Source organism: Eucyclogobius newberryi, unplaced genomic scaffold (genome assembly GCF_026437365.1).
Source record: "Eucyclogobius newberryi isolate DKJ021-1_F unplaced genomic scaffold, fEucNew1.0.hap1 SCAF_4, whole genome shotgun sequence".
Lineage (NCBI taxonomy): Eukaryota > Metazoa > Chordata > Actinopteri > Gobiiformes > Gobiidae > Eucyclogobius > Eucyclogobius newberryi.
The window spans coordinates 24,137,095-24,162,875 of record NW_027316056.1 but is presented as its reverse complement, the minus strand read 5'-3'; the positions used below and the strand labels follow the sequence as shown (position 1 = coordinate 24,162,875).

Genomic DNA, 25,781 nt, shown 5'->3' with positions numbered 1-25,781 from the left:
ACTCGTATATAATTAAATCAAATAAATCACTGTTCCACTACTTGAGCAAATAAGCATTATCAGTCAAGAAGGACTCCTGTTACTCAATTATTCAGAGGAAATGTTCCAGACAGCGTAGCTTTAGCCATTACAAATAATATTGTATACATCCCTGCGTTTGTTATTCACGTTTGTCTCCAAAACGTTTGTCTCTAAAATTACATTTATGATCAATGTCTTGTGATAGTTCATCTATAGTAAAGAATAATACAATAAGTTATATACATCTTGAGTCCGTTCTCTAACATCCAAAACAATGACTTTCGATTTAGTCCCATTACTTTCTTGTCTCCATTTGTGCTCCAAAGGTTGTACTTGGGAGTGTAGTGCTCTCGCTCAGACTCTCATATGTCAGCCGCTGCCGTGGGCCAGTCTATATGAGGCTCCTCTATGATTCGCCTTATTAGTTTCCCCTCAGCACTGACCTTTGATTTAGTTCTCCACCTTCACAAGTGCTTCTCACAGCGAGGTGTGGGACGCTCTCCTCTCCCGGCCACAGGCACCCAAAACTAAAGGTGCTTTTCCCCTTTAAAATGTCAACTTTCATCCAATGCCGTCCTGGTCAAATTACCAGAGGAGACATTTACTCCGATTTTTGTCCTGGCTGGCACAGCTGGCATGGGATTTGGTTTTATTGGATTATCCTCTGCCCAATCACCTACTAAATCAAAAACTGACATTTTTAGGTTCTGTTTTATGCTTGGCTTTTTACGTTTGAACCATGTTACAATAGTCTGTTCCCTCATCAACAACATGTCAGAGTAATCTTGTAAGGTCAAGGCCTCTCCTTTTCACATCAGCAGATATTTGTTTTACCACTCTCTAAAGTAAGAAATAATCATAAATAAATGTGTTAAACAAATGTCTTAGTTTGTAGAATGGTTGTAATTTTTTACACACTCATTTCTCGATTTTCCTTCCAGGTGATTGAGTTTGACGATGGCTCCGGCTCTGTACTTAGAATCCAGCCCCTGAGGACGCCCAGAGATGAGGCTGTTTACGAATGCCACGCCTCCAACTCTGCAGGAGAGTTAACTGCTACGACTAGACTCAATGTGCTACGAGGTAAGTAGTACCTGAATATCAAGTACACTTGATATTCATACATCTGCACCGCAAAAACGTATCTCATGAAATACCTGCATGGGTCAGACCTGTGAGAGTGAGGCAAACCTGGTAATGTATGCCAAAGCAATAGGAAGTTTAGCTGGTTTAACTACAAAACAAATAGATAAATAGCTTTAAAAGCATTGGACTTTTCGAATGTATATATATAAAACATGAACTCTCATTTTGCACGGATGCTCCCTCCGGCAGCATGATAACTATAATGTGTTGGATATAAAAGGTGCAAGTCTAAATAAATCAATTTGCATCAACAATCTTGACTTTTTGCCTTGAACAGTTTATTTCAAATGTACATTTTAAAACAAAATTATGTTTCTGTCAATGTTCCTAGAAGCTATTTATGCCTCAGAGACGAGGGAAGCATGTATGGCGTGCGTCAGTGTAATCCTGAATGGATGGCTGCGTTAGAGTGAGCCAAAGTCCATTAATGCAGATAGTGATGTTAGTGTTAGTGGAGTCCATTAGGAGAACATTATGTACCGCGGGTCGAGCGAGACTGCTTGAGTGTGGATAATCACTTTTCCTGCCTTTATAGTACATGAGGGGAGAACGGGCTGCCATTGTTCTGGAGTTTCTTTCCTCTAAAGCATAAAACACGTCTGTGCTCTCACTTAACACCCTCCACTCCTTCCTTCTGCTTTGTCAATCTACATCCACTTTCCACTTTCACATGTTTTTGGCCCTTCTCTCTTTCTGCGTTTGCTCTTAGTCCAACGTGCAGTTACTTTTAAATTATTCATACCAGCCACTCTTTGCATCTTCGCTGTTCCGCTCCATCCATCCTGAATCCTGCCAGTCTCCCGTCGCCTTCCCACAGCGCGGCCCGTGCGCATGTATTCACGCATTCATCCGTGCATCTTCTGTATCTATTTTAGACTTTTTTCTTTTCTTTTCTTGATGGCAGGCACTTTACTTCCTCTTTCAATCTATCAAAGCCTGTGAACACAAACACCTGTCTTAGGCGTAGTGTTATTCTGACAAATGTAGCCTCCATCTAAGTCAGTCAGTCTTTTATGTAGTGATTAGCCTCTTTCTACTTCTCTGAGGAGTCATTGTGTAATGGATGAATAAAAGGCCACCTGGGAGCAGCTAATAGCCCCTGATAGACTCTGTTCAAATGTCAGCTACAAAATACATGCGCACACTCACCAAACCGCACTCACACACGCGAACGCTTGGATGCAGTGATGTCAGTCCTGCCTCCCCTGTAGCTCCACTGACTGACTGACTGACTGTCTGACAGGAGGGATCCGGTGTTAAGGTCAGCCGGCTTAATTACTGGGGATTAGTACCAGTCTAATTGAAATCTTGGCTTGCAGTAAATGGCTGTGATTGGCAGTGGCTGAAATAATAATGAACTTGAAGGCAATTATGTGTCACTGGGTCCAATGTACAGCCGCATACTGTATTATTCATGTGTCGCTAAAAGTTAAAGGTGTGTTCGTTTAAATTATTTTAAAGGGGGTTGAAGACGCGGACAGGTGAAGTCCATAATTATGGCTTTGGTCTTACTTTAACTAAAGATAGCAGTCGTTATACTCAATCATTAATTGCAACGTAGAAGACTGTGAGAGGTCACACGAGGACACAGACATCATTCATTTTTTGTGGGGCGCAAGTGACTTAAGCCTATTTCATAATTGGCAAACCAGTTCCCAGGTAGCGAAAACAGCTATTCACTCTTTATTTGTACATAATATGCGCAAGTCGTAATCACTAATCCATCAAACAGTACCTTGTGGAGAAACTGTATATTTTCAGAATTAACGTACTGCAAAAGAGCATTTAACAGAATCAACGTAAAAGGCAACTTTATACAGTCGTAATGTTGTTTGAACTGTACAAAATATAGCGACTACTTATACCTATAACTACCCAGTTGCCCTGAGCAGTGTTATCAAATCCTGTGCATTACAATTGCCTTAGCATGTCAGAGGCAAGCTATCGTTTGTTTATTTCTCATGGTAGTTCCCTCGTCTGCCAGTAGATGGAGTGTTAACATCAGTCCTGATGAGGGAATGCTGCGCTGGCAGAAAATCATGAGTGGTTTTCAATATATACATTAATCTAAGTTCTAAAATATGAGATACCAAAGCGAAGATACTCCGGCGCATGTTTAAACAATAAAGCATAGTATGAGTCCTACATTGTTTCCACAAAGAAACCTGTCTCACTCTTTTATATTTACGACAAACCCAGCATGTTGTTTTGTCAATTTCATTTCACCGCCTTATAAAGAGGGCAGCTCTCAGGATCGGTGGTTCCCATGATTGCGAGTCCGGGGCTTCTCTATGAGCTGTGAAATTATCTGGAGTCTGACAGTGGAAAGAGTGAAGCAGGAGGACGTCCAAATGAAACATAGCCTTGTGTGGAAAGCTCCATCCACAATAGGAGTCTAGAGTTTCACATCTGCTTTGACCTCCAGGCTGCTTAACTGTTCTGCTCCTCCGTCCCATCTCTCACACGATGTCCTGACACATGTCGGTGTCAGTGTCACTTACACCTGTCCTCTGTGACAGATAAACCAGAGCTGAGACTTGACAAGTCACACTCAACACGTAATAATCAAAGGAAGGAAGCAGTATTTAGGATCATTTTCAAGCTAGTACTTAATAAATGTGTAAACTAGGTGAAAAGTGAAAAGGTGTTTTGCGTAAAGTTTACTTCAGCATGTCATTTTGAAAGAAAAATATTTCAGAATTACATTAAATACTGATGATTTGTTGTTTAAACTGTTTGAACTACCTAACTCGTCTGGGGTGTAGTTGTTTAAAGTATGTGATATTTACCAGAGCTGGCGAAAGTATTGTGGTTCACTACTCAAGTAAAAGTATAGTTACTAAATTACATACTAAAAATTATTATGGTAAAAGTGAAAGTACGGTATAGCTAAAACTCTTTTACTTAAATCTCGGTGTCATCATGGACCCCACCCTCTCCTTCACTCCCCATGTCAGCCACATCGTCAAGACCTCATACTGCCACCTCCGCCGCATCGCCAAAATCCGACACTGCCTCACCCTCCCCGCTGCTGAATCCCTCATCCATGTCTTCATCTCCTCCCGCCTCGACTACTGCAACTCCCTCCTCACTGGCATCTCCTCCCATTCCCTCCACAGACTCCAAATGGTCCAAAACTCCGCTGCCCGCCTCCTCACTCACACCCGCCTCCTCACCCACACCCGGTCCCGTGATCACATCACTCCCGTTCTCCGCTCTCTCCACTGGCTCCCCATCAAGCAGCGCATAAACTTTAAAATACTCCTCCTCACCTTCAAAGCTCTTCACCACCTTGCCCGCCCCTACCTGTCTGACCTCCTCATCCCCCACCGCCCCTCCCGAGCTCTCCGATCCTCCTCCTCTCTCACCCTGACTGCACCAACATCCCGACTCAAAAGTTTTGGCGACAGAGCATTCTCCCGAACAGCACCCCGACTCTGGAACTCCCTCCCCCAACCTGTCCGCCACTCTCCCTCACTCACAACATTCAAATCCCGCCTAAAAACATACCTCTTCACCCAAGCCTATGACCTCCCCTACCCCTAGCCTCCTCTACCCCATTGCCTACTCTTCTACCCCCTGTTACATCCCCATCTTTTTCTCTCTACTTCTTCTGTCTTGTTCATTTTATCTGTATATTAATGTGTATTGTACGTGTTGTCCCCCCCTGTCTGTAAATACCCCCATTATTATGTTCAGCGTCTTTGGGTCACTGAAAAGCGCTATATAAATAAAAGTTATTATTATTATTATTATTAAGTAAAAATTCCAATGTACACCATCCTTAAAAACATACAGTCAGTATAGTATAGTATAGTATACAGTACAGTACAGTAATCAATTATTATGGGCTTTATAATGAATTAATTACAATACATTTGAACTTAATCAAGTGGTAAAATGGTATTTGCAAGGGGATAGAAATGCATTTAGACTTGGCTTGTTAACTCCTGATGATGATGAATAAATCAAAAAGCCATTCTGACTAATGTGATTCTGCCCCAAAGCTATTATTATGAGGAGCCTAAAGCTCCGTTCATTTTCCAGTCTGTGTCTTTGGACCCAGCGCTGATCTCACACGTGTGCTCAGCAACATGTGATCAAACACGACATAAATATAATTCAGTTACAGCATCACCTGCACCGTCGCCACATTCACGGGATCAAAAGTATGTAAGGAAAAAAGTGACGCTGTACGTCAACACACGCACAGGCTGGCAAACAGTGTGCGGAATATAAAAAAGTAACGAGCCTGCTTTGATAATGTTAGGAGTAGAAAGTACAGATACATAGGTTAAAAAGTAAGGAGAAGTAAAAAGTAAAAATATAATACTCAAGTAAAGTACAGAATAGATAGAGTACAGTAATGAAGTAATGAAGCCACAACTATTTGCCGAATGTCTCTGAGCTCTCCCTCCCCATTTCATGTTAAAACTGTCCAAGAAAGCTTTGGGGCCAGGAAAATATACAAACAGTAAATTAAAACTATATAACAAGTTCGATTCATAAATATATTCTCTTTTTTTATTGACTATTTTATCACGTAACATTTTCAACTTCAAAGAAAATCCACTGGAAAATTCGAATCAAGTCTTTCAAATCAAAACTTTCTGCCATCAAATATACCATTCACACTTCATACATTCCAAGTATATTCATTTGCTTTACACATCCTCACATCTTTAGTTTATGAATTTGCAATTAATTGAATAAATGAGAAAAAACCTTTCGATGATTGCTCACAAAGCGCCGCCTCATAGCTGTGTCCCGAATGTGTCCCACCCCAGGTAGATGAAATAGAATGCATTATTGCCGCCTACGAGGGCCTGTCTTTGAAGTGAGCGTTTGCATAATGTAAGGCGAGAGAATCAGCATTGTTCCCAGTTGCACATCTTATCTTTCTGTCTGTTTGACTTTGCGTCGCTCTCTGTCACTCCCATCTAACCCGTTGTATTTTTTCACGCCACTTGTACACACCAAACACCTCCTCAGCGTCTTGTTCTCTCCGCTTATTATGTCCACGTTTTCCATTTTGTCGGCAGCGGGATTGATTGAAACCGGAGCTGTTAAAAGGCCGCACGCACCGGCAGGCCGTGTCGGTGGGGTGTATGTCTCGCGGAGCAGGGCTACAACGGCTATGGTTCAATGGGCTACTACCAGAATTAGCAACTCCTTGGCGAGGTTCAGCGCTAGGATTTCCCGTTAATGAGGCTCAGTGTGGTCGAGCTGGTCCCAGGGGGATTATGGGCGAAAAGAAATCTGGGGAAAATTCAAACAGACGCCATGGTAGATCAAATACAAGATACAGGATGTCACGATTTTAACATATCCCGTCTATTTATAACGACTATGCTAAAGATGACTCACAATTCCCCCATGCTAAAGTTAGATGCATTTATTGTGTTTTGTTCTACACCGCTGAAAAACATTTTCACCAGTTTGAGTTCTGGTGACTTTGATCCTACACTTATGCGTTTGGCTCCCTCTTTTCTCCTTAAGTCTGCCATTTTAGTTGAATGGAACAGACTAGGTGCCTTTGATTTTGCTTCCTGCACCGGAATGACTCTTCATGTTTGATTTAACTGCCTCGGCTGAACATGAATCCACGTTTGATTGGCCGTCTCACAAAGATGTCCTGCTTGATTGGACTACTTGGTTCTTGAAAACGGAAAAGGAGTTTACTTGATTTTTATTATTGTCTAACAGTTGTCGTTGTACTGAAATAATATCACAATTTAGACATATTGTCCTTTGCATGTTCTCAAGGTTAAAAGCTGTAAAAACACTGCACACGGCCACATGATGTACATTGCATTTCTGGCCGTACATAGCCTTTAAGTAATATAAAATATAGTTAAAAGACCCAAATGAGGAGCTCATATTCTAGAGTAAAAAAAAATTTACAACATAGCCAATGCATATTACAAAAAACATATTAGTTTGGCCCAGTCATAATCCACATTCATTCATTGCAATTTCTGGACAATAAAACATAACTAATGTGAAGCTTAAAAAGTATGTTTTTCTTTTATATATATTTATTTTTCATTTAACTTTATTTTTCATTTAACTTTATTTTTCATTTAACTGAGCCAGAAAAGCCTTTTAAAACATTACACAAGAGCTCTCACCTCAGTAATAAAGTCTAACTGAGGTTGAAGTTTGTTTGATTGCCGAAAGATTTGAGCGGATTCTGAATGGCAAGCAATCTCTTCTGTAATACCAATATTTTGTCCCTAGTCTCTTTTATCCTTCAGTCCACTTCAGATCTCAGCGCGCGTTGCCGAGATAAAACGCCTCCATTTTGGCTCAGACTTTTTTACCTGCCGTCTTTGTTCTTCACAGAGGACCAGCTGCCCGCAGGGTTCCCCACAATAGACATGGGTCCCCAGCTCAAAGTGGTGGAGCGCTCTCGGACTGCCACCATGCTCTGTGCTGCCAGCGGTAACCCTGATCCAGAAATTACCTGGTTCAAGGACTTTCTGCCCGTCAACACATCCAACAACAATGGGCGCATTAAGCAGCTCCGCTCAGGTAACTGCACTGCACTTATCCCAAAAATTCTTTCCTGTTCTTTTCAGTCCCTTGCTTTTATCTCCACCTGAAGGTCTACCTCTCCTGCCTTCACTTCTTGAAGCCACTTTCTATTATACGCATTCAATTTCTTGCTTTTCAGTTCCTACGTACATTCCCTGGGTTATTTTTGGCCCTTGTTCACCTCTTCCTTAGTCCTTACTGATCTTATTGTGGTTATTGGCTGCTCCTTTCTGCCGCTGCTCTAGTATTAGTTGACTGTGTATGTTTGCCAAACCCCTTCTAAACTTTCTCAAAGCCTTTTAAAGTAAACTTTTTCTTCCCGTTTTTTCCTTTCCAAACTCTCTGAGGTCTTCCCACACGTATCACCATCACGAAGGATTTCATTTTGCACTCTAGTCAAACGCATTATCCAATATTTCTTCCGACAAGTCACATCAGTGCACATCATGTCTCTGTTTATAATACGACCAAGTATTCTGCAAAGTAAATCTGGGTGATGGTGGTACGTTTTGTGGGAATGGCCTCCCAAAGATAGCTCACTGCTGTGACTAAACAACAAATAACCTCTTATTTTCCTGGATCCCAAGCTTCTCTCTGTGCGGGACATATAAACATCCTGTGCAGTTTAACTTCAAGAGTACATAAATAGTTACTCAAAGACACCCCACAGTTGCTGTTCCAGTCACTTTGGTCTGGTATATGTGTTTTGTGAAGCCACAGTAGTGTGTAATATCCAAACTTGATTTCAGCAACCCGTCCCTACAAGTTTTGACCCTGTTCTGTGATTGGACACCCAACGCTCTGGCTCAAAGAGGAAACCTTTGCTTTTGCCCCTTGTCACTTCTGCAGCTTGTCCCTAGTGCACAAAATCCCCCTTTGCATTTTTACAATATTATATGTAAACTGTAAGCTAAGTTTAAATCACGCCATAGCGGCCTATAAAGACAAGTAAGTAACAGTCTGGAAGTTAAATTTTATCAGTAAAAGTGCTTTTCAACAATGTGTCAAGTCAATGAAACCCAATTGTGGAAACCAAATGTAATGCCATGCTGTTTCTTTTCTCTCTGTATCTTTTTAACCACAGAATCCTTTGGTAAGTTTGTCTGTTCCCAGGCCCACAGCCTCACTGTCCACCACTCTATTTACTTACTACTTCACTAATGCTTCAACTGTTGCCGTCGCTGACACTCTCCACCACTTCCAAAAATGGCATGCACCTTACTAACAGTGAAATAGCTGTAGCTCACAGGCACATTGTCAGTCTGAGAGACCCTCGGACAAGCAGAAACATGTCAACACATCCACCTGTCACCGTAGAAGTATCTGGCCTCACCTTCACCTGTGCACCTCTAGCTTTTCCATGCCCAAAGTTAATAACGATAACTCTCCCGCCACTCACCTGCTTCCTGTTCCCCCACTGATTCAATTCACCGTCTCCGTCATTACTCCCCCCCACTCCGCTGGATAGAGTTACCAGTCAATAGGCCATCACGTTCAGAGGGCTGTTAGCGAGGCCTGCACTGGAGCCACTGGGGGGGAATCTATGGCTCCCAGGTTTCAGACTAGATCTGGGGCGGTAGCCTGCATAGCCCGTGCTGTGCAGTTTAGTCAACGTGGATTGGAAAAAGTAAACAAATCTTTCCACCAATCTCTCCACGACTGCAACATGCACATGTACCTATAATCAATAATATGGGTAGCAATTAAACTCATTGAGATTTAGTACCAACACTGGTAAACTGGATAACTAAGCTGTAGTAGTGTGTTTGTTAGACATTATTAACATTTTTAGATGACTTATAAATATGTATCTAACAGTTAATAAGCCAATAACAAGAACATGTGTGTAGGGGTGTTAATAAGGCATGTAGCATTTGTTAATAAGTTGCTGGGGATAATAATAAGTGGTTTCGTTAAGCTTTGTTAATCGATTAGTGTATGATTTTGCTGTATACTTTGTTGGACTATAATAATGATAATAATAATGCAAAAACGGAATATGCGTAAACGGTTCAGGTTGTCAAACGGTGAATAATAGATGGATGTGAGATTGGGCCTATAAGGGTTGGGGGAAGGGTTTGGGCTTGTTGCCGGTAGCTGTGCTTGTTTGGTGTGAGCAATAATGTATAAAAAACAATTAGAAATGTCCCAGTGGCCGCTGTTTGTTTCTTCTGTCGTGCCTGAGAACATGTGGATTTTCGTTAATGGCTTATTAACAGTTATAATGTATTTAAAAGCTGTCTACAAATATAATGTCTTACAAATTCTTATAAGCATGTACCCAAGGGTTTTAACATATTTTTAATTGTTTACTGATGTTGTAATATTATAGTTCTTCTAAAGCGTCACCCAAACACTTTGTCACTTTTGCCCTAACAATGAATTAGAACTACTACCCATGAAATTGCTACAATTGCTATTACTAATGGCAGCAACTGAAATGATTTAGTCTTTATTGAAATGATATACGTAACTACAGAAAGAATAAAAGAAGCTCTACTTTTGAGCGTCTTATTTTATGCGGGTTTTGGCCCAGTTTTAAGGTCAAATATTCAAATCTATATAATAAACAGTCTCACACAGTCCTGTATAAAGTGGTCCACTGCCTCTAAAGTAGATTTTATGTTGGCATTACACTTTGCACAGCTACTGTCTTTTATCTGCTCTCTGACGTGTTACTTGGGCTTTGTAAACACACTCAAAGCCTTCTTTCACCTGACATTTACCAATGAGGCTTTAGATCATTTCACGTTTTCCAATTGTCTGGAATTTTAGAAGAAAGAATCACAAAAACAAACAAAAATCAATACAAATATGATTCACCTTGTCTTTTTGAGCAGCGTTTATGTATTGGATTTGGAATTTGTCCTTACAAAAACATAATCTAAATCTATTTTATGGCATTTACGATTTAAAACTAAATACTGAGTTAGACAGAAGAAGATGAGGTGGAATCACTTACTTTAAGAGCCCTTATATACTACAGCCACATCTGCCCCAGCAAAGTCAATAAAGATGAATCAATAAGCTATCTCCTTATCGCTCTGTCACTCTATCTATCCTTCTCTTCTACTGTCATTTATTATTCTGTCTAGCTCTTGTTTTTCACTCTATAATACAAGATCTATATTTTAAGTCTCTTATATTCGAGCACACCCTGCCCCAGCCCTTACTCTCAGAATCCCTCCCTTACCCTCCACCCTCCCCTTTTGTGGTACTAACATTCTTCTTCTTCTTCTTCTTCTCTAATCTCGTGCATTCATTGCTCACTCAGGTGGCACACCCATACGAGGTAAGACTGCTGGGAGGACCAACATGACACACTGGCTTGATTCCTTTCCAGCCTCTGCACTCTGCTTTTTTGCCATTAGTCTGAAAGTAATTATATATTTGTTGGAATAATATGATCGATAATTCTGTTGCTTTTGACACCCAACTATTATGTAGAAGTGTCCAAAGTTTTGTTCTAGATAAAGGCACATTGATCACACACTCTAGCTTCTTAATGTGCATATGACAGTTTAGACTATACATTTCACTCAAACGTACTGAACATGATTATATTTAAGGATTTACTTTTGAAAATGATATGACATGAGGCGTGTTTAATCAGAGCAGGTGACGGCGGCTGAAGGTGGCCAGCCCCTGTAATATCGTGAGAACAAGTCGAGATCAAGGTCGCTTACAGCGCCTTGCGAGGCGGTACAGCCAGGGAAAAGCACCTGCAGCGCCTATTCCAAATGCATGATGGGAAATGCAGTGCTGTGTAACATGTGAGAACGCAGCGCACTGACAGCTGATTCGGCCGGATCTGTTTTGATCAGAAACGTGACGCCGTTCAGCAGTTCAGCACCATTCCTCGTCCTCTCATCTCATCTGTCTAATTTGATATCAACACAGATGGTCCAAATGAGACAGTAAAGGCCCAGGATGTTATATAATATAGACATAAGTAATATATTATCTCGATCATTTTCACCATAGATCAAGATCAAGCTGAAACTTTATTATGAGCTCATTGTTTATTGATCTGGTGATGTGCTTGTCAGTCCGTGGTTTGTGAGGGAGACAGGAACATTTAAAACATTCACAAAGTTTCATGTAGTTTTATTCAGTGCCACACTTCAAAGAAACATGAGATTCATCCTTTCCCTGTGGCGCTGCAAGATCTGAAGCCTCTCTGTTCTCGGGCTCGAGGAGCGTTCAAGAGTATTCCAGGTTGTTTCTCTGCCCCTTCAGCCGCCTGCTATCGCTGACATTTCAGCTGCATAAACAAGCCTATAACTACCGTTGTCAACGTGTCATATTAGGGGGAGTGGTCTGGTATGGGGGAAATCTGCATTGATTCAGAACTTTTTCACTCTTCTATTATGTTTTCTGGCGATTATGTATATTTTAAGCACTTCTAATTCAAGTTGAGTCACAACTGAGTCTTAATGGAGGTTATTGACCTGGCCTTATCTCAGAAAAGTAAACAGACTGTTCTGTAATTGCAGCAGGCGGCTGCAGCATCGCCGTTGCATTTATCCCGTAGCTAATGTTCGTATTCTTGATATTCATACAAAGTTGGGCAACAAGCCAACATTGGAATTACACAATAGATAGGATTTAACAAATAATAATACCCAATAACACTTTCCACCCACAAGGAAGTGTAAGGCCTGCCAGATGTGGTCCCATCCCATCTAACAGTCATAATTAGAAAAACATGAGAACCTGTCATATGCACTTTAATCATTTTTACAATTAAACAGGGCTAAGCTAAATGCTAACATAATTTACATACAAGTGTGAGATAACCTCTAGAATAGATATTTTATGGCACAAGATTAATGCCAATATTCCCAGCTTTATTGGTGTCTAGATCTGCAGGTGCAAGAGATGGAATAAGAATTAAGCATTCTTTATTGTGTTCATTTTTTCATGTCAGTGTTTGTCTGTACATCATTACATCTCGATCAGATAAATGTACTAAACTTTACGGCATGTTTTTGTTTTTACATTTTGAGGTGACAAAAAATGTCAAACTTTCACCTCAAATGATTTGTTTTTCCCACATTTTTACTGTCCAATTTATTTTTCTTACATTTTTTTGGGCGGGTCTTGACCTGAGTTCGACCTTTGCCTCTTGTTCCTCCGTGTCTGTATTTGCCAAATCAAACGTCCTGGTTCTGTTTTCCCTCCCAGCTGTTATTCACTCTGAAAACTGAAAAGTACAGATGGCAACATGACCCAAAGACACACACACACACGCACGCACGCATTTTTCTCATAGTTTTTACCATTTCTCTTTTCTCATTACGGATAAAAAGCCCCAAACAACCACTTTTTTGATAAAGTTTTTGTGGGCGCTTTTTTGCCTCACCACACCATCTTTAAAAAGCTCTGGTTGATTTTTTGACAGTTTTTCTGATTTCAGGGAGTGTGAACACATCGGTCCCTTTCCAAGGCTTTGCGTATGTCGTTCCATTTTTTAAAGTGTTGGCCTCGGCTTGAGGTTACATGATGTTTTTACCTCCTTATGGGCTGTGTTTTAAATGACATCACACTCCTGATCCCATTGGTGGATCCGTAAGGTTACAACATAAATGTATAACTCCCTAATACAGCTTCATCTCAGTTTTCAGCAGAAAGATTGAAAACATTGTGACAAGAGTTCTTCACATTTTGGATGCTTGGTTTGTTTGGTTGTGCCTTGCATGAAGACTTGGCTCCTTTTTCTTGACTCTCTGATTTTTGATTTTGGTATTTTCACAATTTTTAATCAAGAAAATTGTTCTTGTTTTGTATTATTTGCCGCTGATATCTCTTTTTGAAAAAGCTTTTTTGTTTTGTTTATTTTTAAACCTTAACTTTTACAAAATCCTGTCTTTTTAATTTTAAAATGGTTGTACTTTGTGTGATCATTCTTCTTCTATGATTCTCCCTCCGCCCCATCCCTGTATCTCTGTCTCCACTTCCTGCTCCTGTTGTGCAGGTGCACTCCAGATTGAGATGAGTGAGGAGTCAGACCAGGGGAAGTATGAGTGCGTCGCTACCAACAGCGACGGCACACGCTACTCCACTCCAGCCAATCTCTATGTCAGAGGTAAGTCTTGGTTTCAAGGGTTGTTTCAATATAACTGTATGAGCTTTATACTAGTCCTATTATGTGTTAGATGAGTGGTTCTCAAACTGTGGTATGTGTACCACTGATGGTACAAGAGTTCCTTCAATTCTACTGTTAACTTAATTTAGAGTCAATTTCACATACATGTTTATGTTTGTCCTTGTTTAGAACTTCTGTTGAAATGGTGTAGTCCTATTTTAGATCTGGTTTAGCCCTAGTTTAGACCTGGCATAATCCTGTTATAGACCTGGATTAGATCACTGATCTGCCAAAAACATTGCAACTCCGTTTATTCATGGTTTGAGGGGATAGTGATGCATGTATCACTATAAAAGAATGTATTTGCTATTGTTTTGATTTAAGACAGTGTGTCTGTTTTCCAATAATTTAGCTCTAAAACATATCTAACAGACTTTTGTTTATTCTTCACATTCAAGCGATTTATATTCTTGAAAGTCTGTTATTTCAGAAGACAAGATAGGAAAGTCACTAATAAATGTTTTCTCACTTCAAGTTAAGGCTGTGTCCGTGCACTTGTAATCTCTGTGCCTTCCTGTTTTAGCCTCTAGCCCGCCGTGAAAAAAAAAAAACGAATCAGTGCAAATCTGACAAACATCACCCGTCCTCAGGCAATGTGTCTCTACGCAGTCCTTCAACACACTATCACTCACAAAGCCTAACGCTCCAACTGTTTGACACAGCTTTACTCCTCAGGCCTTTTAGCTTGTGTCTGCCCATTTGGTAAGAAAATAGGGCTAAGCAGAACAGCAAATGTATTACTGGAAATGTATTGCAAAAATAACCACAAATATTTTGCTGTTAAAAAAGTTCTCTGACCTGAAATTGTATTATATTGTACACCTGGATTAACATAGCAAAGTTTATATGAGCAATTGTAGTAGTAGTAGTAGTTGTTGTTAGATAGATAGAAGTAGCAGTAGTAAAAAGTTCTTCTTCCCACTCTGACATTATCAACACTTCACTGGCTGTATTCTTTTCTACTCCAAATTCTTCTATCTGTAGCCACCTTTAGGATGCTCCTTTGTCTAACTTGTTGTCTCTTTTCTAATATCCTTCTTCCTCCCTCTGCGCTCTGTCTCACCTCCCTCTGCAGAGCTTCGAGAAGGTGGGTACAGTAATCAGTGCGTGGCAATCCATTGAGAATTCCTTTTCTTTCATTAAACTGTGTTTGTGCCTTTGCTGTGATTTTTTTTTCTCGTGTTGCCTTGAGAGACACATTGTACCCTTGAATTCCTCTTTATTTTGGCTTTATGTGAGTGCATGTGTGTGTTTGTGAGTATCCTTTGTGAGTGAGATCATAAAATATTTAATGTAGCATACCTAAAACATCATGAATAAAACATTTTGATATCACATGCACGCCCCAGCGCAGATATACCAGACTGTTTGGATGTTTCTGAAAGGAACAAAACTTCATCCCAACCCTGATGCCACATAAAATACAACTCACCCAGTAGTGCATAAACTGTAATCCAATGTACTCACTACTTTCTATATTTACTTCTTCCAGTGCGACGCGTTCCTCCTCGCTTCTCCATTCCCCCTGCGGACAGTGAAATCATGCCCGGAGGAAATGTCAACATCACCTGTGTGGCAGTAGGCTCCCCCATGCCGTATGTCAAGTGGATGCTCGGAGCGGAAGATCTCACTCCGGAGGACGACATGCCCATTGGCCGCAATGTGCTGGAGCTCACCGATGTGCGCCAGTCCAACAATTACACATGCGTGGCCATGTCCACTCTGGGGGTGATAGAGGCAGTGGCGCAAATTATTGTAAAAGGTAGGTAGGTCCTTATCAAGTCATGCTGTGAAAATTATGGAACTCTGGCCAAAACACTCCACACTATCCAAAAGATGATCAGCTCCAGCTCCAGCTACCATTGCTCATTCACTGCAAAGAGTGAAGACAACACCTTGTTTAGAATGTACACTATTTAAATATTGCTTCTTGATTCTCTCTCTTTTTATTTGTAGTAGAAAAACAAGTTTGTATCTAACTGAATGAAATCTATGATTTCTCTGGTGGTATTCTGTTCTGTTTAGGTAACTATATTTTTATCAAAGTTGAACAACTGTATATTTCTGCTTGCAGCCCTCCCAAAGCCCCCGGGGGCCCCTACGATGACAGAGCGAACAGCAACCAGCATTACTCTGACATGGGACTCTGGCAACCCTGAGCCAGTGTCCTATTACGTTATACAGGTACTACTTAATCTTACCAATGCCAAATAGTACTTGGTTTATTTTAGATTTTTTTATATTCTAGGCCTGAATTACTGTCTTATTCATCCACAGCATCGTGCCAAAGGCTCAGAGGATCCCTATAAGGAGATTGATGGAATTGCCACAACACGTTACAGTGTGGGTGGCCTCAGCCCTTATTCCCACTACGATTTTCGGGTGGCAGCTGTGAACACCATCGGCCAGGGTCCCTCCAGTGACGTGGTTGAGGCGCGCACAGCAGAGCAAGCGCCCTCTTCTCCTCCACGACAGGTGAGGAAGACGTAGGGCATGCAATCTTTTGATGTTGACTAGATGTTTTGTGATGGAAGATTGCAATTTTGATCTTCAATTGTTTTGATTTTCTCACTCATGCCATTTCATTTGCAGGTCAGGGGTCGTATGTTGAGTACCACTACTGCCATTATTCACTGGGATGAACCAGAGGAGCCTAATGGGCAGGTTGTGGGCTACAGAGTGTACTACACCACTGACAACCTGCTGCCAGTCAATCAGGTCAGAAGCTGTTGCAGTTTCGTCCCATTTTACTTTTTGTAAATAATGATAAACTGAATATGTCTTAAACATGAGAAAGCATATTGTGTGCAATTATTTTAGATTAAGGTTTGGGTGTGTCTCTGTTGTGCAGTGGGAGAAGCAGATGGTGCGCAGTGCCAACTTCATCACTATCCAGAGTTTGACTCCTAACAAGACCTATTACATCAGGGTTCTGGCGTTCACATCTGTGGGAGATGGACCTTTGTCTCAGGACCTGCAGATTATTGCCAAGACTGGAGGCATGAGATTATAGCAAAATATTTACTGAACAAAAACGGGACAATTAGTTTAGCAATGGTGATCTGATTTGTATCACTAATTTTAATGTCCAATGACGTTGCAGTTCCCTCTCAGCCCTCGGAGTTTAAAGGTGAAGCCAAATCTGAGACCAGTATTCTCCTGTCCTGGGTGGCACCTCCTCAGGGAGGTCCTGACAACCAGATCACGGGATATGAGCTGGTCTACCGACGATCTGATGAGACAGAAGAGGTAGGGAGTACATTTTAAAATCAGTTACATTATTTAGCCCTGATACAAAATGTATTTGTTGGTGTTCTTTATTCAACAGAAGAAAGTTAGCTTTGAGCCAACCACTTCCTATCTGCTCAAAAACTTGAAGCCTTTCTCCACCTACACTTTCCAACTGGCTGCCAAGAGCAAACATGGAATTGGAGCTTACACCAATGAAGTGTCCATAGACACCCCTCAGACGCGTAGGTTCAGTCACAGTGCTGCAGTGTGCATGTGGTGAGTGTGTGAGTGTGTTTTGGTATTCTCTGCTGACAATGCAAAAACTTAAAACACATATACTTCAGACTGAAGCAGCTTCAGTGACATTTTGGCTGTTTGATTATCAATACAAACTACAGGACTTACAGTCAAAGTAATGTCTAGATCACTAGTTCACAAGCCATGAAATTGTTTGACAAATAAGTTGTGGTTATTTATAACTTTTTGTATTGTCACAGAGACCCAAAAGCCACAAATGACCTCAGATTTGATCATCTTAAGTTAGGTATTTTGGATTTGAAATTATAACAAATTAAACCTGGCTAAACTAAAAGCAAACTTAAAACCACTTGAATAAACAATACTTAAATTTGTTTTAAATCAATCTGAGATCTTGAATTAAAAATGTCAGTAAATACAAGGTAAGAAGCCCAAGGTTTAAGTAGAGAAAGCCGTCATGATGGCTTGTGTAGACTATGAGGACGAGAGTGTTGGTCAGGTATGTTTCTGTGTCAATGTTGCATTTCTTGAGTCATTCACTTGTTTTCATTGGTTGAACAGAAGTCGACATTCATCTTTCACATCTCTGTGACTGTTGCCACAGATTTTCACATTACAACTTCTGTTTTCCAGTGTTTTGTTTTCACTTGTTTCTTTGTGTTTTGTTTCCTGTCCCTCATCTGCCATCCCCATTCTTTCACCACAAACCTCACTTTCACCTATCCACCCAAAAATAATAATTTGACACACATCCTATTAACATTTACCTGAACTTACCGATTACCTTGGCCTCACACCTAACTGGCAAATAAGTCCCTGCAGCTCCACCGCAGAATATCACATGCACCAGCCCCACTTCTACCAGCATCCTGGTAAGTTGGGCTCCCCCTCCTGTGGAGTTTCACAATGGCATTATATCCGGATACGCTATCCAGTACTCCAACACCGAGGGCAACAAAACATTCAAAACAGTCGACGGAATTTCATCAGAAAGTACATCCTTTCTTCTGGAAAACCTGAAAAAATGGACTGAATATGGGATAACAGTTCGAGCACAGACGGAAGCCGGTGACGGACCTGAAAGTTTACAACTGCTTATTCGCACCGACGAGGATGGTATGTTTCCAAACAAACCTCTCAGATAGGACCATTCTCCCTGCTAACAAAGGCTAATGCAATACTAACAACACCACGCAACTGTATCTATCTGTGTCAGCTGATGCGTTTGGACCTTCCTCTCTCTCCAACTCCTGGAAAAGCTCCTCCCTACTTTCCCTCAATTCAGTTTTTTTCAAGACAACCATTTTTCTCCAGTTTGTGCCCTAACACTTACCAGCACCCGTTTAAAAAAAAAAAAAAAAAATAACACCTCTTGGATTTTTACCTTATCCTTACCTAACCTTGGCTGCCCTAACACCTCTAATCCCAAGATGCATTTTTCACGATGATTGAATTTATGTTGACAAGGTTTTTGTCATGTTTATCATTTCCAATTTCGTATCTCTGTGTAGCACAGATTTAGTTTTATTTACAGCACTTTTGAGGGAGCTGTCAGATAGTAAACGGTGGTTGAATGATTTGCTTTTTTTCAAAGTACCCCCATTTTTAGCCCAAGTGCAGTTTTTGGCAGCAAGAGTTTTTTCTCTATTTTCTTTTGACTGCCTTCCACTGTTGATCAGCCTTTTGCAACAAATCCCTTTTATCAGCCATTCTTATCTTTTTGTACATTTACTTATCCTTTTATTTATTTATTTTTGTATTGGCTTTTTACCAAACATCAAAGCATTTTACATTTTTGCTGGATGTACTTTTTTGTACATTTTTTACACAATGATTTTTTTTTTTCTCACAAAGTATGGGCTCTTAATGTCAATTGTGACCCTTGACTTTTATTCCAAAATGCATTTGTAGTTCCAAGTGGCCCTCCCCGTGGGGTGGAGGCAGAGACAGTGAACGCCTCAGCTCTTAGAGTAATATGGCGTGCTCCGGCTCCTGAACGGCAGCATGGTCAGATCAGAGGCTACCAAGTGCACTATGTACAGATGAACTATGGAGAACCCCAGGGCCAGCCCCTCATCAAGGACATCCTCACTGAAGATACACAGGTGCACATTTATTTGTATTACTGAATCTGCATGTTCTTCCTTATATGTGTATTTTTAGTCTCTCTAGCTGCTACTTTTCCTCCAACTAAAAAAAGAAAATGTAAAATTAAGTTGTGTAGTGATTTTATGTGCAATACAACATTTGTTAGTAGTTGGGCTTTTTAATGACTAATCTAAAATTGGTTATTTCTTCTTTCTTTCCATTTTCCGGTTCCATTACTCAGTGGGGATCCGATGAGTCGACACAATATGTAAGAATACACTTTCAACTTTGGTAAACAATTATTTCACCAAATATTATTACATCTAATTCAGTGTGAAATATAAAATCAAGCGATGATTTTGATAGTATTGATAGTAGTGTTTTGCCTATAATATTTGGACTACAAAGAGCTGCTCTTTGCTCTAGAATATGGACTAAGTGCTTTCCATTTCCTGCTGTGTCCTGCAGGAGGTGGTTCTGGGAGACCTGAAGGCTGACACCTCGTTCTCCATGTCAGTGGGGGCTTATACTGCCAAGGGCGATGGTACACGGAGCAAACCTGTCAGTGCGTGCACTGATTTGCCATGTACGTCTGCATCTACACACAAATGTATTGAACCATTCAGACAAAAGAGCCACCATTCACACATTGTGAATTTAATGGTCTTCTGCAAAAGTCTATTATTGTTCATTATAATTTCAAATCTATCATTTGTCTAATTAAAGTGTACTGAATTTTAACGTTGCATCGTTTATAGAGACAGTTTTTCATGAGTTTAAATTACCCTGGTCACAAAAGCTAACACACCTAATAATCTTTGGGAGCGTGGCTTTGCTAATGATAATTACAGGAACTATTGAATTAGTCATCCATCTAAATCCCTCATGTGTTGCTCTGTGAAAAGAAAACCCGTAATTTAGGGAAATATTAATTACCATTTTCTGTTAGTCTTTGGTTATAAATAATTGAGTTTGCAATTAACTTATAATTATTTCATCCCTTTGATCAGTCGCTCACATCCTCTTGTGTTCTTCTCTCTAGTGCCTTTGATGCCCAAACTGATGGTTAGTGCCACTGAAGCCGGTACAGCTCTTCTGCAGTGGTACCCACCTCCAAGCCCTCCCACTCCGCTCCTCGGGTATAGGCTCACTTTTGGTCGCATCGATGTCCTTCCTTTTACTGTGGTGGAATTTCCAGCCAAAGAAAACCGCTACACTGCTCAAGACATCCATAAAGGTGCAAGCTACGTGTTCCGACTCTCTGCCCGCAACAAAATGGGGTATGGTGAGGAAGCAGTGAAGGAGGTGAGCACGCCAGAAGATGCTCCAAGTGGATATCCAGAGAATATTATCTCAGAAGAAGCAGCTGCCACCTCTATGCGACTTGCTTGGAAAACAGTTCCTCTCATTGAACAAAATGGCAAAATCACAAAGTACTCTGTGCTGTACAAGGATGTAAACAGTCGTGGCAATGCCTCAGAGGTGGTGGTGCCTTCACCAAAGTGCATTGTTGTTTTGGACGGTCTTATTCCAGACACAGTGTATGAAGTCAGAGTGCGTGCGTTCACAGGTGTTGGCCAAGGGCCTTACAGCCCCAGTGTCCAGTTTCGGACGCAGCGGCTGGATCAAGGTAGGCCCCTTCCCCAAGCATCTTCAGTCCAAAAGATGCTTCTTAACAGTCTTAAATGGATACATACAGTCATACAAGCAAACACAAAACACCCCAACCTCTCAGTAACCACATTCTGAGTGTCCTTTTCGTTGTGTTGTCACTGTAGTCATAGACAGAACATCTTTGTGCAAAGCAAGGTAAGAGTCTGGGGTCCTGGGTGAGTGTTGTTGTATAGATAAGCCACTCTCCATACTGTAAGTAGAGTATGGGACCAAACTCACTCACGGCACAATGACAGAGCAGGTAATGCACTGGATTGGGCTGAAATACAGTAATAAAATGGTCTCATTTTGTTTTTTACTATAGTTTTTGCCACCAATTTCCGAGTGAAAGCTGCTATGAAAAACTCAGTGCTTCTTTCATGGGAGATCCGAGACAAGAACCCTGTCCAGCCATTTACTGTAAGTTGATGTGTATATGGTCTATTACAGTATGTACTCCACTGATCTAGATATGGTTTGAACTCTGTGCTGCTGTGTGCTGTGTTTTTGTGTAGATCCTGTATGGAAAGGGCCAGTCCGTGGAAGTGGATGGGAAACAGACTCAGAAGTTGATTACTGGTCTCGAATCGGACACGCAGTACTCGTTCTTGCTCACAAACCGAGCCAACAGCGCTGGAGGCCTGCAGCACCGCGTCACCGCGACGACCGCCCCAGACCTGCTGAAGACCAAACCCACAGTGGTGGGCAAAACAAATGCAGACGGTTTGGTGACTGTGCAGCTGCCGACTGTCCAGACCACTGCTAAAGTCAGGTAATGATGACAGATGTGAGGCTTGTTATTAAAGATATTACTTATTCTGATTATTGCCTTTAATGGTTTTTAAATCATTTCATTGTTTTGTTCACACAGCTGCGTTTCATTTTGTAGTCCACTAGAATGGATTTGTCTGAGCTTCCAGCAAAGCTAGAATTCCCACATGAAAAACACTAAGCTGAAAATCTGCTGATGACCAAAATAAATATTGTATATGTTCTTGTTTACCTCGTTACATCGGCCAGCTATTGCCATTTCATTTCTTTTTTCATTCTGAACAGACACTGAAACAGCAACACTATGTAACGCTGTAAAGAGACAATGTCAACTTAACTTCCTCATTTGACAAAAATACCCCTGGTATTTGGCATTATATAGAGGCGCTATATCAGGGGTGTTCAAACTTTTACAATCGAGGGCCACATGTTCAAAGTGGAGGGACAATGACCGGTGATCAATACAGTGAATCATAAAATCACTTTTGGATCCTTAGCATCAAGTCTGTTTCACACCAAAAAGTTATTTATTGAGGTTGTAACAACAAAGATGTTTAGGTAGTTAAAATGCCTGGATTATTTAAATACGTTTGATTAGTTAAGATGTATTTATTTCACCCTAATCCATCTTGTAACAAGTCAGAAATGGTTAATACCCAAATTAAGATAAATATTCAAAATTTAGGTCATAAGTAACGCTGGGTATAAAAAAAAAAATTAGCGATTCAGCCACCAAAAATGCGTTTGTTGGCTGCATTTGGCCCCCAGGCCCTTGGGCTTTATTAAGAGTTAAATGATCAATAAAATAAGATAAACATAAACACCACCTTGTACCTTAAAGTAGGTACATTCATTAGAGTAGATACAATCATTTGGGGTAATTGCCCTTATTGTTTGGCAGAGTGTGTGCTACAAAAAGACCCTTCCATGGTGATGTTTTTGTTCTCACACACGGCTTTAAAACTAACTTCCTTTCCCAGATGTTCAGATTTATTGTGTATTGTTGCAGCTGTGGTAACACGTTGCAGTTGTAATAACATGTTAGAGGGCTGCTGTTTCCACGGGCCTAACTGAAAAAGCAATCAGGTTTTGGTGTGTTTCATCTGGACTCATCCCAGGGCTGACTCTGTTTCAGGGGCTACTATGTTGTGGTGGTGCCACTGAAGAGACAGAGAGGAGGCAAGTTTCTGAATCCGTGGGAGGAGCCGGATCAGATGAACTTAGATGAGGTGAGGCATACAAATGACTGTTAAGCTTCGCAATAAATTATGTTTTTGGCCAACTAGTGGGTAATTATGTGTATGGGACTTTTGGTAACTGCTGAGTTTACTCACGTTTCATTTTGGGGCCATTTTTCCATTTTTAATGTATGAGAGTATAGTCTAGCTATCCATTTCCTCTTCATTTCCAACAATGCCTTTCCCCATCTAATTCCACATCCTTCCTTTGCCAAAGACTGCATTGCCTCATTATGCAGTTGTGAAAGCACATTTATGTGTGTGAGATTAGATTGAGTGGAGTTTTTATGATGCCCACTGTCTGAATGGATAAATGTAATAGCCACTCAAAAAATGAAGTCATTGGCGGCCAAGGTGTATTACCCAGCTCGAGCTATTGTTCTGTCACTGATGAGCCTTTTCATAGCATATATATTGTCTTTTTTCCAGTGAAGTAGTTTATTCTTAAACTTTGTGTGAATACACTGTAAAATATATCTCAAAATAGTGTGTAATATTCCATTTAAACTTGTACAATTTAATTGTTTTTGAATTCATCTTTGTTTAGTTGCTGAAGGAGATCAACAGAACAAGCGTGAGCCACGCACTTCGCATCCGCAGACAAGCGAGCCAATCAGATCCCAGAGCTTACGTGTCTGCACACTTCAAAACACTTCCCCTTGAGTTCACATTAGGAGATGGGCGAAACCACGGGGATTTCCGCAACCGACCTCTGCAGAATGGACAGGAGTACGTCTTCTTTGTATTAGCTCTACTTGACCTCTCAGAAAACGTAAGTCACAAAAAACTAATTATAGTCTCTTCATTGAATTACACCAATAAGCAAATCATATTTTGTCCTTTTTCAGACCATGTTTTCCACAAGCCCCTACTCAGACCCAGTGACATCATCGGATGTAGATCCTCAGCCAATCATAGATGAGGAGGAGGGGCTACTGTGGGTGGTCGGGCCAGTACTAGCGGTCATCTTCATTGTTTGCATCGTCATTGCCATTTTACTTTTTAAAAGGTATGTTCACTTTGCAGGAAAATGTCGGTCTGATTTTTCAGTCACCACAATCATGATCTGAGCTCATCAGCTTCAGTAAACCATAATTGTATATCATTTTGATGCATTGTGGTTCAGGCATACTCATAGATCTATTGTGACACAGTCTGGTCTTGCTCAACTGGAGGGGAGGTTTTCAGTCAGTTGTCCAGTTGTCCAAGATGCATGTTTTTTGACTAGCTATACAACTGTGATTTGGGAGTTTAGTCTAGACTTCTTCTCAGCCATTCTCTCCACATTCACTGTGTAAAACCCAGGTGGTGGGCTTCCATTATTTATAGAGGAATAGCATTAAGGTTTGTTTATCGTTTTTGTGCACTATGTTAGAGGTAAATCCTAACTCCATGTTGTGTTCATTTGTAAGACTAATCAAGGTTCATTTGAGCTCAAATAAACAAGGACATTGATCTTTCATAATCAGTTGTCGTCTTTAGAGCTGGTCTTAGCTATCCATCCATCCATCCATTTTCTACCGCTTGGTCCCTTTCGGGGTCGCGGGTGACTGGAGCCTATCCCAGTGACTTGGTCTTAGCTAATGACTGTAAATAAGGCAGCCATCTCAGACTATGAATCTTCCACTTATTAACCTCATTAGTAATAATATGGTGTAAAGAAGTGGGTGGTTATCTTCACCATTAGCATCATATTATGCAAGGATAGTAGCATTTTGTATCGTTATTGCACAGGCATCACAATGTGGGTGTGCTTTACATTTCATAAAAGCCACTTTCTGCATTGATTTTCTCTCTCCTTATTCACACTAGGTGCTATTTTGCACATCTATCACATTATTAAGAGGGACGTTGCAAGATGAGCTCAGCATTACCTGTCCCTGATGCTTTTTGATTGGACACTAATGTTATGCATCTGTGTCTGTCCTTTTATCTGCTGCTCTCCTTGTTTGGATCCAGCAAACCTGACAGGTAAACAACCTCTGCTTATTACCATTCCTTGTGTCCTACAGGAGTATTTCCCTTTGCCAAGAAGATTTCATATAATAGATCTCAAGAGGCTTTATTTGACGTTTCTTTGATGATTGCTTTGTAAAGTGTACCGGTACTTACAAAAAACAAAATTCTGCGTGAGGCACCATGCCAGACGATGATCCAATTATTAACACGAAACAAGCAGTAAAACTAGACCAGTAGGTTAACAACGTCTCAAACCAACAATTTTAGGTAATTACGACCGTTTTTATAAACACTTAGGTATTTAGTTTTTCTTAGAAGCACCAAATACCCTCCTCCTTTAGATTAAATCCAGAAATGGCCTTGTGGTCCTTTGTGCTGCTTTTTTTATACTGTTATTGAGCGACTTCAATCTGTGTGTGTTTGTCATTCCAGGAAAAGGGCTGAGGTTGAGGGCAGGAAGGCTAGTTTTCCCTGCAGCAAAGCGATGTCATCCCATCATCCCACTGATCCTGTAGAGCTGCGAAGGATCAACTTCCAGACTCCAGGTAGACAGTGCATGAGGCTTACACGGTGCGGCACTCAAACCACGTCCAGTTCAATACGCCCAGGCATTAGATGTGCCACTATCGATGAGATTGACTCGGGTGTTTTCTTCCCTCTACAGCCTACCGTGTGTCTGTGTACCGTGGTTATCGGCGACTGTCAAGTTAGTTGGACTTGGCCACAGTATT

At 40.9% G+C, this 25,781-nt stretch overlaps 1 protein-coding gene across 22 annotated transcripts in view; it reads left to right on the top strand.

The window, feature by feature from the left end:
• The window catches only part of ptprdb (protein tyrosine phosphatase receptor type Db), a 177,274-nt gene that overhangs the window by 133,774 nt on the left and 17,719 nt on the right, over positions 1-25,781 (top strand). For 3 of the 22 annotated variants that reach the window (XM_072462653.1, XM_072462648.1, XM_072462649.1), the window contains 26 exons: positions 963-1,104; positions 7,513-7,701; positions 8,789-8,797; positions 10,979-10,996; positions 13,682-13,792; positions 14,928-14,939; positions 15,345-15,614; positions 15,927-16,036; positions 16,130-16,327; positions 16,445-16,570; positions 16,704-16,851; positions 16,956-17,101; positions 17,181-17,325; positions 18,155-18,457; positions 19,253-19,446; positions 19,671-19,697; positions 19,898-20,015; positions 20,472-21,059; positions 21,408-21,502; positions 21,598-21,854; positions 22,989-23,082; positions 23,639-23,863; positions 23,940-24,100; positions 25,051-25,062; positions 25,483-25,595; positions 25,715-25,756. In XM_072462653.1, the coding sequence (XP_072318754.1) occupies positions 963-1,104; positions 7,513-7,701; positions 8,789-8,797; positions 10,979-10,996; positions 13,682-13,792; positions 14,928-14,939; positions 15,345-15,614; positions 15,927-16,036; positions 16,130-16,327; positions 16,445-16,570; positions 16,704-16,851; positions 16,956-17,101; positions 17,181-17,325; positions 18,155-18,457; positions 19,253-19,446; positions 19,671-19,697; positions 19,898-20,015; positions 20,472-21,059; positions 21,408-21,502; positions 21,598-21,854; positions 22,989-23,082; positions 23,639-23,863; positions 23,940-24,100; positions 25,051-25,062; positions 25,483-25,595; positions 25,715-25,756 (3,853 nt within the window). The remainder of the gene's footprint in view (positions 1-962; positions 1,105-7,512; positions 7,702-8,788; positions 8,798-10,978; positions 10,997-13,681; positions 13,793-14,927; positions 14,940-15,344; positions 15,615-15,926; positions 16,037-16,129; positions 16,328-16,444; positions 16,571-16,703; positions 16,852-16,955; positions 17,102-17,180; positions 17,326-18,154; positions 18,458-19,252; positions 19,447-19,670; positions 19,698-19,897; positions 20,016-20,471; positions 21,060-21,407; positions 21,503-21,597; positions 21,855-22,988; positions 23,083-23,638; positions 23,864-23,939; positions 24,101-25,050; positions 25,063-25,482; positions 25,596-25,714; positions 25,757-25,781) is intronic. The other 19 variants (XM_072462655.1, XM_072462657.1, XM_072462656.1 and 16 more) reach the window with 16 other exon arrangements.